Consider the following 14,602-nt stretch of genomic DNA (forward strand, 5'->3'; position numbering starts at 1 on the left):
TAACTCCTCTCTCCACCTCCACCAAGGTTCTGTCAATTGGATGGCAAGAGGGCAGGGAGTTGCAAAATTTATTAGATGACTTATTAGTTATGTTACATTCATTTTATTAGTGGTTGGGAATGTGTGGTTTCCTGAGTTTAAGGGTTTTGCATACCAAGTGTGGATTCACTTTAGTTGATAAAAGACAATTGTTTTGTCCATCATATAGCCTTTTCTGGAAAAAAAAAAATCAGTTTTAAGATTTTTACAACTGTAACCGCATCACCACTTTTAACTAATACACCAAAGTTAAAGAGCTGTGAAATAAATTCCTACCTGAATTCTACACTGTTTTAATAACCAGACTCAACTACACTCACTTGCTAACACAGGGATGAAGTGACTGATTGAGCACCTTCTTTCTCTTTTTATTTTAATTCTAAAGAAGGCTTTTTAGCGCATTGATCAAACATGACTCCCACCAGTCTGCAGCGTAAAATTGAAGAAAGAAAAAAAAACACAAAAAAGCATTGTAAGTTGAATGCATCAAGTTGAAATTAGCACAAACACCTGGTGCCAAGGCTCTAAGCCCCAAGTGGATATTTCAATCAGGTATCTTATTGTGGAGGTGGAGGCTGTGTGCTCACCAAGGTCACGCATCAATTAAATAGATATGGCAGATCAAAACTGTGTCAAGAACTGAACACTTGAACAACAAGGAGCCGTCTCTTAATCAATTTTCATTGGGATTTGTCTCAAGCTCAATATACTAAAAGTAGAACTCTAAAGCTCTGTGTTATTTGCAGGCTGGGTTGTCTTGAATAACACTCTTGTCCTACTCTTGTCATCTTGGGGTTTTTTTTTAAATATCTTGTCCCCAATTTATTATGCTAACACCAAAACTCAAAAAAAAAAAAAAAAAAAAAAAAAAAAAAAAAAAAAAAAAAAAAAGCAAACTCTTAAAGCAAAGCACCGGACCCAACATAAGGCAATAGAGACGCAAGACAAAAGCATCATAGAAGATTTAAGTTTATTAAAGAATCTTCTAAAAGCAGTAGGTTTTGTTAAATTTAGGTCACAACAGAAAAGTCTCTACTAAAACACACTATATGAATTTGATATTTTCATATATTTGATATATTCAACCTTTGACATTTTGTCATTTTAACACAAATTTCATTTCATTTTATTAGAAATGTTAAATTGATTTTCAAAGAATTATATAAATTAAAGCCTAATAGGGATAAAAACATATTAGAAAATGATTTGGCAGCTAAACTGTCACCCAGAAATACAACAATAAACAATTAGTTTTTCAAAGCTGAAAGTTTGAAACATTGTTTGGTATATTTGTAGGTTTTTATTCGTATTTTTCTGTCATGTGTCGTTGTCGGAGGTTATGTAAAATTGTGAAAATACATTTTAAAAAATGTTGTGTCTGCTAAATCATTTTATAAGTTTAGATACTGTCCAACACTAAGGTGAAAAATAAGTGTAAAGGATTTACCACAAATTTGCCACTTTCCCACATTACCAATTAAATTTGCACCAAATGGGTAGAATGAACCTTATACATAAAGCAGATGCTACCATCTACAAGACTAAGGTTAAAGATGATCAGCTCAAAACCGAATGACAACACAGAATTTTCCAAGATGCCATCAATAAATCAGTTGCCAAATGTTTTCTAATATTAATATTAACACATGACACCTGCCCAGTGATAAAGCATGTAATAAAATCTCCACTCATTTCTTTTTACAAATTTGCATCTAACATGAATACCACAGACAATTGTGACAGACATTTGCCCTCCTGCATGTTTTGAGAGGTGAGATCAAAGCAGAATGAATAGGGTTTGTAAAGACAGAGACAGAGAGATGACCTTTAAGAGGCCAGCTGTGAGTCCCAGCAGCCCAGACCTCTATCACCTGCAGCTATTTTCGTCAAGAGAAAGCATCATCTCCCCCATGGGTCTGTGTTAGGCCGGTGTTTTCTACAAAGCACCTCACTGGAACATATGCATAAGATGACTATTCCCACTTTTTAATTGGATAGTACCTTGTATCCTCATCATTATTATGACTGCTTAGGAGAGGTTCTCAGGAGATAGTTGCAGCACATACAAATCATTATATGTGGTTTCTTGCAGCTTTTAGAGAATTAATGTAAGCTCCAGAATTAATCACACCCTTTATAAAAAAAAATAAATAAATAAAATAAAAAAATTAAATGAGCCAAATCGATTGTGCAAAATAAATATTACACACACAATTAATCCTTTGATAAAGATAACGATATTTTGGTAACATTGATAGTACACTCTTTAGTCATGAACACTGTGTTTGGCATCCAGTAGTCAAGGTGTTACTGAGAAGACTGGTACAGCATGAACTCTAGCAATAACCAGGATATTTTAGCCCAATCACTTGCCTCTGCCAAGAGATTAAGACTTGGTTACAGATGGAAGGTATTAACTCCAAACATGCATTTTAATCAATACAGAAATTAAAAAAATAATATACATACATTATATATATACATTATATATACACACACATATATATATATATATATATATATATACATATATATATATATATATATATATACATATATATATATATACATATATATATATATATACATATATATATATATATATACATATATATATATATATACACACATACACACACATACACATATATATCAATGTTTTTTCAGTAGCTGTGTCATTCTCTGGATTTGAACCCTACTGAAAAGCTGTAGTAAGAATAATAAGAAGTCTGTAATGTTCTGCATGATGAAGTGGTCCAATAATCTTATTAGACATTACAGGTCGAGCATCAGCCATTCTTTCCAGGAGATGGCTTAACCAGATTTTAACACATTCGCTGCATGTGTTATATATGTGCTTGAGTTTGTTTATATATTTTTTAAATAAAATATACAACTTTGCTACATTTTATTTGATTAGCATTACAGAATAAAAAAATAATCTATGTAACCCCAGAAGACTTAGCCAATTAAAATAGTTTTTGCCCATATTAAATCATTCAATTTCAAGACCCAATCAAAAATAAAGCAGTTTCCAGCCAAAAGTCTAGGCTTCAGACACCAAATGCTTAGCAGTGTCTGAGACAGTGAACACAGACTTTCATTTTAAATGCTTCAAAGGAAACAAATAATGATATGCAGATTATGCAAACAAAATCCCATGGAGCTATCAGCATTTCACAGTTCAACATTCAAATCTTTTGATGTTTAACACTGTGAAAGCTCTGAATTAAACATAAGATGTCAGTCAGATATTCGATAGCGATTGCCTGTTGGATTAAATATGTTTAAAAGCTTAAAAGTTTAAAATCTTACAGATAATATTCAGGATACACTGAAAAAGGGGGATATGTGGTCAGTCAGATTTAAGAGAAAATATTATGTATAGTTCCGGTTTTTGATTCCAGCATTGCAAGATATTAATCAGATTTTAATAATTCATATACCAATATATGCTCAATGATACACATGCATATAGTATTTTGTAATTGGCTGTATACACTTCATAATGTGGTGTAAATACACTACACAAATATTTATACAGTTACACACCATACAATGCAATTTTTTCTAATCAGATATGTGTAATCCTTTTTGTACCTATAATTTCTTGAAAAGTACACAAGTACTTGTGTACTTATCAAGAAATTATAGAGGACGTCCTCATTTTCCAACATTATGAGGCAAGATACAATTAAAGCATATGACATACCGCATGCTTTAAAAAATTAGTAATTAAACTGCTTCAATAATGTGGATGTTATATTCTGGCCCATGGAATTCCCATGACGAATCTTATGAATGACAGACAACAATGATGTAGTTTAACAAACTGAATATTTTTAATAAATATGCATGAATTTTAGTAAATGCAGACAAAGTAAAGCTGAAAAATGACATTTAATATTGTAACACAAAACAGCCAGATATACCATGTATTGCTAATCAAAGAAAACAATTTATTAAATCAGACATCAAACCCAAAGGAATTCTCAGTATATACAAGCTCATTAGAATTGTACTGTTTGGAGGCTGTCACGCGAGGGAGAGGAATGAGATTCCAAAATTGAATCTGAACTGGACTCACGCCCAATTCTTGTAGGACGCACTCGAGATCCCACGTTGCTCTGCTGTGAACAGACAGTGGATATCTGAATATATGGCATTTTATTTCATTGGTGTATATACACATGTACTATATGATGCAGTCTGAACCAACAATTTCGGAATCAGTAAACTACAGACATTAGCTACACATTCCTGAACGCAAGAAAGTGAACCACAATTCACTCATAATTTGAAACCTACAAATCAATCATCAATATTCACAAAAGGTTTGGAGTATGTATGCACTTTCAGTTATATGCATAGTGGAAAGGTTTTCAAAAGGATAAAAACTAATGAATCAGTCAACAGTGTTGCACAATGGCACATTTGTATGAATGAGAAAAGAAAAAGAATCACAGAAGTAGATTTAAATTATAGACTTAATTGTAAATACTCACGGTATGTTTCTTGCCACCTTTCCCGGCTGGGGCATTTTTTAGGTAGCTGCCGATGGCCTCTCTGCAACTGGCAACAGTATATTCACGTCCATGGGCTTGTTCGGCAATATCTGTAACATGAATATCAACAAAAACATTCAGCCTTGGAATGCAATAACAAAAAATGTCCAATTTCAAAAAGAGGCATATACAGTCATATATACATTTTTTATCCTTCATACTCACAGTGTACAAGGTGATACACTTCATGATCAGTCAAAGCCAGCTTCCCACCTTTTGACCCTTTCAACAAAAACATACTTCACAGGCTGTTCTCCCCGATTCTTCGGAGAATGGAGCGAACTGTCTCTCCAATGCTGCTCCCCCTCATTGTCTTCAAGTAAGCACGCTACAAGAAATTCAAATAAAAAAAAATCTCTGGAATACCAACATAATACCAACATACCAACATGGTCCAACATAAGATACAATTCCATCATTTATTCACATTGGATTGTATGACAATATTGATATTATGATCAAAAACTTCAGTTCATGTAAACATAGATTTATTATTCTGAGATTTATTATTATTATTATTATTATTATTATTATTATTCAGAGTCAAACTCCGGGTGAACAGTAATAAGGATGACTTACAAAACAGTTGCGAAGTTTTTCAATATTCTTCAGTTGTTCATCGAGATCCTCTAACTCCCTCCATCTCTTCATCAGATGACGATGATATAATTTCTTCTGGCTCATCAATGATACCATCCCAAGTGATACGATTATTGATGGGGTCCAATGACACATCTGAATCCGAGCTGATGTCATTAACAACAACAACGGATAGACCTTGGGAGGAAGTTTCTGATGGAGACACACATCTACTGTCCTGACGACTTGCTGAGACATTTTGGACAAGAGTTTCCAGTTGGAGGAGTTCCCTCTCACGCTCACTTCATAGTAGGACACGCTTGTTTTTAGCCCAGCAACTTTTATACAGAGATCGTCTACATTTGCGCTGGTCCATATTGGAGATGACCTGACCCTGAAAAATCGGATTAGTGCCATGCTCAAATAAAAATACGTCATGCAAAAATAGTTACTGAAGAATTTACCTAGGAATCTTTAATTGAAAATAAGAATTGAGAATAAGGACACTGGAAGAAAAATACAGAGATCCATGACTCCACAATCTCCACTAACCTATTAACTGAGCAGCTCAGGTGGTAAGTTTCAGATGAACTCACCTTCAGTGATGTGAAGCTTTCAACTTCCAGCTCCCTAGTTCAGTAATTCAGGACACTGTTCAGAGAGTTGGCCGTTTTAAGGTCTGTCTCAAAATTCTTTCAGTGCACTGGACTGTTCGCTCCCTAACAAAAAACCCACAATGCACCACAAAAATCAGTAAAAAGCAAAAGTTAACAATACACAGATTAAATGTACGAGTACAGCTACACAAGACAAGTCCAGTAAGAACACAATAAAAAAGGGTTTTAAATCAACATCAAAGTGCTGCAGAATTTTAAAATCCTAAGTTTACACACGTAATAATGCTAAAATTATTTTTATTTAACTGTGTCTTCAGGTCTTACTTAGCCAGCGAGCTTGCTTAGCATCGACTGGAAACACATGAAAAAAGTTTTTCTGAATTATACCCCTCAGAATTAACACACTGAGGCACACAGCAATAAAGTGAACAGCTGATTTAATATATTTGGTAAGAAAACCTTCTCTGTTAAACGGTTAAAACGCTCATTCTGATGACAGACAACTTCTTAACAAGTCACATAAAACACTTCTCTCAGAAAGCGGCGCTGAACCGCAGCAGTAACGCGCGCGCTCGTAGCCCCTGAGGTAGCCCAGAGAGCGCCATCTTGTGTAACTAACCGACTGAACTTCAGCTAGCAGCAAGCTAGTGTTAATATGTTCACTGAGAACTTTAAAAAGCATACAAAAAATCAGCTATTTACAACTTCAGACAAAATGCTGTGATTTAAAGACGAAATGTCAATTTTAAGCTCATGTTAGCTAAAATTCATGCTGTCCTAAACTAATCTGTTTAGTAGCTTGTTAGCTAGAAAGCTAACATTGTTGTGGGGAGATGGGTGTTAAAATAAAAACAAAAAGGACCACAGAAAGAAGTAAACCTTGAGCCTTGAACTTTAACATGTTAGATTTTACTCAAAAGAAGTATCTATTTTACTCAAAAGAAGTATCTATTCTCTACATCACAGCTTAAATAGTTTTTGGTAGATTTAATCTTAGGGCTAACCGCTAGTTAGCTGTCTTCTCTTTAAACCGTATAGCTGAAGCGCTGTTTAACGATTTAATTTAATTAGACTACATAACAGATTTATAACTATGTGTGAACATAAGGGGGGGGACATTACTTGCCTTGAGTTAGTGCCCAGCTCTGCTGCTCCACTCAGATGAAGCTGTGAGAGAGAGAATGAACTCCAGCGGGAAGATGTAGTTTTCCCTGTGGGGGAGGGGCAACTCTCAGCGCCACACCTACACGTATTTATTAAACGCGATTTCGACCGCATATTAGCAACGAAGGGATTGCGAATTCAGAATCTTTTATTCAGGTGTATAAAATAAACAACATTTTTACACGTCATGGAAATGCCTAGAGTACAATCTACTTAACAATCCATTCATATATAAGGCAAACATACCAGTTCAAGATATAACCTATGTGTACAATGAAATCCAAAATGGTTTAGGGACGATATCTGCGCATGCGCGTGCTTTGCTTCGTATGATTGGTTTCGCATGTGCAGTTTCGTATGCAAGAGATTTCGTATTCCCGTAAAAATTTAAATAAAAATAAATCTTAGTGAACAAAGAACAATGACCTCTAGATATATTTCTTTGAAATTACACAGCAGTAACTTCAATAATCAGTTTGTTGTTTTTTCCCCGCATAATTTCAAAGTAATATAGCGTTTCAAGAATGTTAACATTGTTTAAGCTTCTTTTCTATGTATATTCGACGTCGATGATTTTTTTTCGTCATGATCAAGCCTCTTTTTGACTAACTGTAGCTTTCATTTAAACGGCGGGGGTTGACTTGACTTTGTCAAAAGCGCGTTTGTGTTTGCTGGGTAGCTAGCAACATATCTGAATGGACATCAGCTAGCTAGCTAGCTAACAAACCTATCAAACTACTGAAACCCAAAGAGCATTTGGCAAAGTTAGCTAGCCAGCTAGCTTTGCCTTTCCTTATATATTGTTGATAATTAAGGTTGCGTTCACTTCAGCATGGCTCACTTGGTTAGTTAAAAACCCATTCAAACCATCTCCATCACAGCTTACACTGTGATGGTTAGCTTCAGCTAACAATTTTTTCAATCTTCTGCAATATTACTATCGTCTCTCTTTGTCCAGAGGGCCTCCCCTACTGAGCCATGATTCAATCAACATATCTTTGTAATGATCTCCTCTAATAACTTATGATTACTGGCAGGAAAATATCCTTGTTCCTCAGGGTTTTGTCTATTGAGCAATGATTGGGTTAGTGTTTCCCAAGTATCGTCCACCATCTGTAATTTCTGTTTCTCTGTATATAATTTAATTCTAGATATTGCTGTAGTTTGGAGTCATTCTTTTCAATACACTCACCTAGCCCACAGAAGATGAGGGGTGGGTTTTTTTCCCTCTCATTTGCTGTCTAAACTAGATTTTCACAACATGATCCTAAAGTGTTACTCCAGTTACAGTGTGAACAAAGCATTTTAATATCTCGTGTTTGACATGAACATTTGTTGTTTCATTTTCATTTTACTCACTGCTTTTCCAACTAAACTAAACACTCGTGATTAATGTTCACACCTAGTTCTTATGTGTTACATTGAGATTCTGAGCATTGTAATCATGTGTCCTTGTCATTTTCTGGTCTAATACTACGAGTCAAATTCTTATTCATAAAGATTTCTTTTTGTTTTGACCCATGATTGCTTGTGCTTGACCCCTATTATGCATTATAACTGCTAGTATTGGAACACTGAAAATGCTGTGCATTTATATTCAGTTGCCTTTGGATTGCAATTAATAGATCATCTATATACAGCCTTTTATCATTCAGAAATGTTATCAACAAAAAAAATTAACCCCTTAAACTCTGGATATCCATCAGCAGATCCGGATTTACATTCCTCCCTCACATGACTACATCCCTTTCCTATGAGTTTAACTGTAGTTACTGAATAATATGCTTTAGTGTGAATAACTGTCTAGTAATTTGAGACTTGGTGTAACACTAAGGTGTTAACTAAGCATACAAGTGGTTCTAATTGTTACAGGCAAAATTCTTTCTTCCCCCAATCACTTCCGCTATCAAAATGTTACTTCCTATTGCTTGCTCAAATTCACAGTATTTTGTCTAATTGAATGTGGGCTTATTATATTATTCCAATATTGCAGTAATTGTATATGTTTATTTAATTTAATTATATACAGTATATTCTCATACAATAGTGCTGTTGCATTCTGATTGGTCAGAATGTGTTGGTTCAGCTTCTATAACAGCAGCTACTGTTATCATTCCTATAGTAACAACTTACACGTGGACTTGTATTGTTGATGCTCAACATAAACATGTTTAAAAATGTGTGTAATAGTTGATATGGTGAAAAGATGTTTATTGGACAGTTTTAGAAGGAGCCTTCAGTGTCAGGTAAAGCTGTAAAGGTAAGCCAGATGAGTGAAAAACAGTGTACAGCTGCTATAACCGGAATGAACTGGAATTAAGGATATTCCACAGCATTAAATATAACTATAAATGGATAAAATAAAATAAAAAGTATGGCATGTTGTTGTGGGATCTTTGCCAGCGATACTAGCTGGACACAAGGTTTGAAGGATTTGGTATAAGAACACTGGTATAAGAACACAAAGACACTTCTTGTTTATATAAACTCCACTTACTAAGTCAGGCCTCATCATACCACCCTGTTGTTGATTATTTACCTATAACGGCATGCCTTGTCATGTTTTATTCTTTACTTAATATGCTGTCACATTCGTATATGTCTTCTGATGGTCTTCTTCGTGCACTGACCGTTAATTATGTCTCGCTTATACCGTTGCAGCTCCAGTTATTCTGTGTACACTAAAGAGATTCAATTTAAAAACATACATTTAGGGGGTCTGGGAAAACCTCTTAAAGGTTTGATATAGGACACTGATACAAGTGTTTCCCCATGACAAAGTGTTCCAAGCAGAACCAGTTTAGGAAGCTAAGAACCCTTAACTATTTCAAGAATGCTTGAAGAAACCATGTAGCTGGTGTTTAGTGCTCAGTTCCCCATGCAGTTTTCTATATCTATGTACTTGTTCTTGCCATTATCATATTATGTGTTACATAATTAAAATTGCCCCTGGAGGCATGGTGCTTACAAAAAAAAATACTTGTTTGCTCTATGCTATTTAAGACAGAGCATCCATGCAAGTAAGAGCACACATCCAGTATTCAATGGACAAATAAACTATATATAGCAGACCTGAGTCACTACAATGAAATGACAAAAGACCTTTTAGTCTCTTGACTCTGACTCACTGCCCGAGACACAGACGTTTCTAAAATGTCAGGTCTACAGGGCCTGTGGTAATGTTCTGCAAATCTGTTATCTTAACAAAGGCATAATTGAACACAGCTAAGTGTCATTAAGGTGATTAAAGTGTACACTTTATATCTGAGTTCAGCTGTAACTGTTAGACTGGCCTTTCATCATGCAGCCTTGGATAATGAGAGTTTCAGTAATGAGGATACATAGAAGAGCATCATTACGCATGGAAATAAACAAAAAATAGGTATCAAAGGAGAAGATCACGTTATATAATAATTAGAAGAAGGAGTGATTGAAGGTTTACTGATCTGTTAGTCAGTGCTGTGTACAGTTGTTTGCAATGAACTGCTGACACAGGTGTGCTATTATGTAGGTTAGAATAATGTCTTTGATGTTACAAAAAATAAACTGCATCACCTGTAATACAAAACAATTCCAAAGTGAATTGTACATGCAGTGAGTTGATTTTCACTACACTCCAAATTTGCCAATTAGAGCCACCAACTGCTGGCAACAGCACTGCATAATTACCGCACTATATGCCCTCATCCCTTATCACTACATGTTTATGTACCAATCACTTCAGAATATAAAATATTTATATTGCTGTAAAGTGATATCTTATTAAAATAACTGCAGACGGATTTTAAAATTGTTTTAAAACAATCATATTAAAAAATGACACAACAAATCCATGCTTCCATGTTTCAACTAGATTCACAGGGCGTCCTGCTTCTCAGTGTGTGTGTGTGTTTGTGTGTGTGTGTGTGTGTGTGTGGGCAGAGAAGACTGTGTGACAGTATCAAGCTGTTGGCTTTTATAGGGTTTTTTCACTTCATTCTCATCACCATTAACGAGAAAAGCCTGCAGTGTTCTGTAATATATAAAATGATAATCTACCTGTCTCTCATGGAGCTATGGCATGAACTGCCAGAGGGAATCTGCTGGCAGCCACAACAAAAACAGGTAAAGAATCACGATTTTAGAGCCTAAAGTTATATATTTTTAAAAAATTGAAATCTCTCAGCTATATTAACAGCTAGAAGATAAAACAAAGTGAATTAAAAAAAAAAAAATAGCAGCTTAACATGAATGGGTAACATGCATTTCACAGACCACATGAGGTTCATTCAACCCAAAATTGATGTTCATATGTACCAGACTGCTGGGACTATTTAATTTAACATGAGGGTTATATTGTTGTTATTGTTGTTGTGATGCTGTTATGTGCATTATTATTGTTCTTACAGTAATACTTGTAAAAATGTGCCATATGATAAGTCTAAGGAATATCAATAGCCTTTATGTAGAGCTATACCTAAATATCTTTTAGAAAGAGTCATGCAAATCTTTATTATTTTTTAATCTACAAGAAACAATAACAGTATACTGTTTAAACATAACAAATCTATCAAGTATAACAATATATTATTATTATTAGTAGTAGTAGTAGTAGTAGTAGTAGTATTAATTTTATTCTTCTTATTATTATTGTTGTTGTTGTTGTTGTAGTTGTTGTTATAGCACCTTTCATATGTAAAGGTGTCTCACAGGAAACTTATAAAGATAATTAGAGTAAAAATAAAAATGTAAACAGAAATAAAATAAATTGAGTGTATAAAATATGTCTTTATTTACATTTTCTTAATTATGTACCGTAGTTGCCTGTCTGATCTCGATTGGTCAGTCGTTCAATTTGTTTGCATAAAAAGAAGGAAAAAACCCAGAAGGCTGTTGTGCTCAAGTATATGTACACACTAATCATTATCATTAAATAGCTACTATAACAAATGTACTGTGAGGAAATTGTGCCATCTTTAACCAAAGCACTAGAATGAACATGCATTAACATGTCTGCAATATGAGTTCCAGACTTTTGTTCCCTCTTTCATGAGTTTTTTTCTTCACCTTAGAAATAATCCAGCATGACTACATGATTTGTCTTTTTTGGAGAAAAGCAAACACATTAGATTTTCATTAAACGCCGTCTACTGAGGAAAATTGTAACCGAGGAGCAAAAAAAATAAATAAATCCACAGGGTTAGACAGAAGAATCTTTTAAACAGCATACAGGGTTTGACTGGGTTGTCAAATTACAGGCATCTTCCATTTCCCAAGCAACTTTGACAGAGAAATTATAAAGCTTCTATCACAAGATACAAACCTCTTATTAGTACCAAGAAAGAAAAAAAAAGCACAAACATGAGCATGCAACAAAAGATTTATGGGTAGATGAGGGCTTTGGTACTGGTTATGAATTTTACATTTTAAAATTTTTAAGCTTTCTGTCACTCATATACCTTCAACAAGTCATGGGATGAAAATCACTCACCTTTTTGGTTTTGTCCATAGCCTTCAATATAGAGACGTTCAAGTCTTCTAAGGCAGCAAGGACATTTTCATATTCTCCAAGATGCTGAGAGAAGTATGCTAAGAATAACACAAAATATGACACATGAAAATCTCCCAAAAAGATCTGTATTATTCTCTAGTAATAATGCTAGTAATATGTTGCTTTCAAATTTCTTACCGCACAGCTCTTCTGTGTCCACATTGCTGAAGAAAAAAAAAAAGATCATTCAATTATTTCAACTGCCCACAGATTCATAAACATCATGATATGAAATAACTGCACAGAGAAAACAATTTCCATTAGACAAGCCTGGAACTGTGAGGTGGCAACACTACCGGCTGCCACCATATCTTAGAGGATATTTTGCAAAATTACATTTAAAATGTATAAGTGTTGCTGCCTCACAGCTCCAGGGATCCTGTTTTGATCCTGAGCTCGAGGTCACGTCAAGTGGATTTTTAATGTTATTCGTCTATACAGCATGTATACATTGGGATGAAAGTTTGCTTCTCCAGGACCATGGTGCAACACATTATGTTATAGTATGCAAGACTACATAAAGTGCAACTACACAGCCGTATGAGATGAGTGCAGGACAAAGAATACACTGAACAGAACAGTAGAACGTTTTCTATTAACGTTACTGTTAATGCAGAATTGTGCGTGTTCTTCCCGTGTCTATGGGTTTCCAACATGTTCTACGGTTTCCTCCAAACTTCTACAAACAGAAGAGGGAGGATTGACTAGTCGGTATTGTATTCCTGCCTTATGCCCAGTGCTACCAGGATAAATTTTTGCGATTAAGGACCAAGCGGTTGCTTACTGAAGATGGTTTGATCGATTTAAAAAAATAATAATAATTGCAGTGTGTTTTCTTCACTAAACAATGAATTATTTATTTATTTATCCTTATCCTTTATTTTAAAAAGAAGCACATTTCTTCCTCATCTCATGTAGTAAGCTTTAGCTTATTACAGCGTATTATTTTTTCTATTTCTCAGCTTGAATAGAGAAATCCATAAATCAGACATTATTGTTTTTCCTCAAAGGCACAACTCCTTTCGTCCTTTTTTTTTTTTTTTTTGCCTTCTATCCTACAAGAAAAATCTTCCTGCACCTTCCCATCCAACCCCTGCTACAAAGTGCCCACAAAACAGTCCGGTAGTTGCTGCTATGGAAACCGTGATGACTTAAATGAAGGGAAATTCAATCACATGGGGTTGTAAGCCAAATCAACATATATTAACATGCATAAGCAAAGAGGGTGATCTAATTCAAACGTCATTTAAAATTCTCATATGCGTGTACAATGCAGACACATGTGGCTAGAATAAAATCGTTCCGATCGGTATCCATTTCCTGTGTTCTGAAAGAATGTTAAGCTTCAAGGGATATAATAATAAGGAACGTTGTTTTATATCTTACAGCAAAAGACAGAAAATCTAACCCTTCTTTTTTTGCTGAAGACAGCTCCATTGTAGGAAAATGGAAATATTCTCTCCTAGCTTTGATTTAAGCCCACGCATACAGACATACAGACTCTATCAGAGATGATGACATGACCCTGCCTGCCATGGCTGATAGATTTCAGGGCAAGTCCATGGTGTTTCAGAGCAAAAAGTGCCCTCATACACCACGGATATTATTCATAGATGAATCTCTGTTCGTGTCGTTTGCTAGCAGACAGGAGGCTGAAACCCGAGATAACCACAAGCATTTCTTTGTGGATCTATGTTTGGGGTCAGTGCCTTTAAAGGATATATATACTACATTAACTTACCTGCCATATCTTAACCTCCTGGCAGAGGCAACCAGGTTTAAGGTAAAATATTTTGATACTTAGAAAAATTAATGATGCCATCAATCATAACAGACCTACTGGAGGTTTGGGGGTGTCCCCTGGTATGTGTCGCTTTTCACCAAACATAACCAGAAAGTTAGATTTTGGCTTGATTGCAGCATGTGATTCCAAGTGGAGCTCCGATGTTGTTTGGTGAGGTTTTTAAAGGTTTGCTCCCTGAAACCATCCCAAACAGTTTGCTTATATGGAGGCAGTGACTAATTGATCATTGAAACCTGGAATCTAGTAAAATTCTGAAACCATCTTTGGGCCCTCGTGAAAATTTTCCTAATACCTGAAAAATAGT

General features: G+C 35.0%; 1 protein-coding gene and 1 long non-coding RNA gene across 4 annotated transcripts in view; both read right to left on the reverse strand.

Annotated features, from left to right (window-relative positions):
• necab1 (N-terminal EF-hand calcium binding protein 1) overlaps positions 1–14,602 on the reverse strand; it is a 42,393-nt gene that overhangs the window by 22,199 nt on the left and 5,592 nt on the right. The window contains exons 4-5 of the mRNA XM_017480786.3: positions 12,633–12,658; positions 12,435–12,532 (exon numbers count right to left, since the gene is read on the reverse strand). Coding sequence (XP_017336275.1) covers positions 12,435–12,532; positions 12,633–12,658 — 124 coding nt within the window. The remainder of the gene's footprint in view (positions 1–12,434; positions 12,533–12,632; positions 12,659–14,602) is intronic.
• LOC108272394 (uncharacterized) lies at positions 3,449–5,904 on the reverse strand. Of its 3 annotated transcripts, none has more exons than XR_001814062.2 (5): positions 5,780–5,904; positions 5,184–5,577; positions 4,770–4,932; positions 4,562–4,654; positions 3,449–4,169 (listed from the first exon to the last, which is right to left on the reverse strand). It is a non-coding gene; the product is annotated as an uncharacterized LOC108272394 (long non-coding RNA). The 3 variants fall into 3 exon arrangements; XR_001814063.2 differs by having other exon boundaries at positions 3,449–4,166; positions 4,545–4,654; XR_001814061.2 differs by having other exon boundaries at positions 4,545–4,654.

The sequence above is a fragment of the Ictalurus punctatus genome, chromosome 12 (assembly GCF_001660625.3).
Source record: "Ictalurus punctatus breed USDA103 chromosome 12, Coco_2.0, whole genome shotgun sequence".
Lineage (NCBI taxonomy): Eukaryota > Metazoa > Chordata > Actinopteri > Siluriformes > Ictaluridae > Ictalurus > Ictalurus punctatus.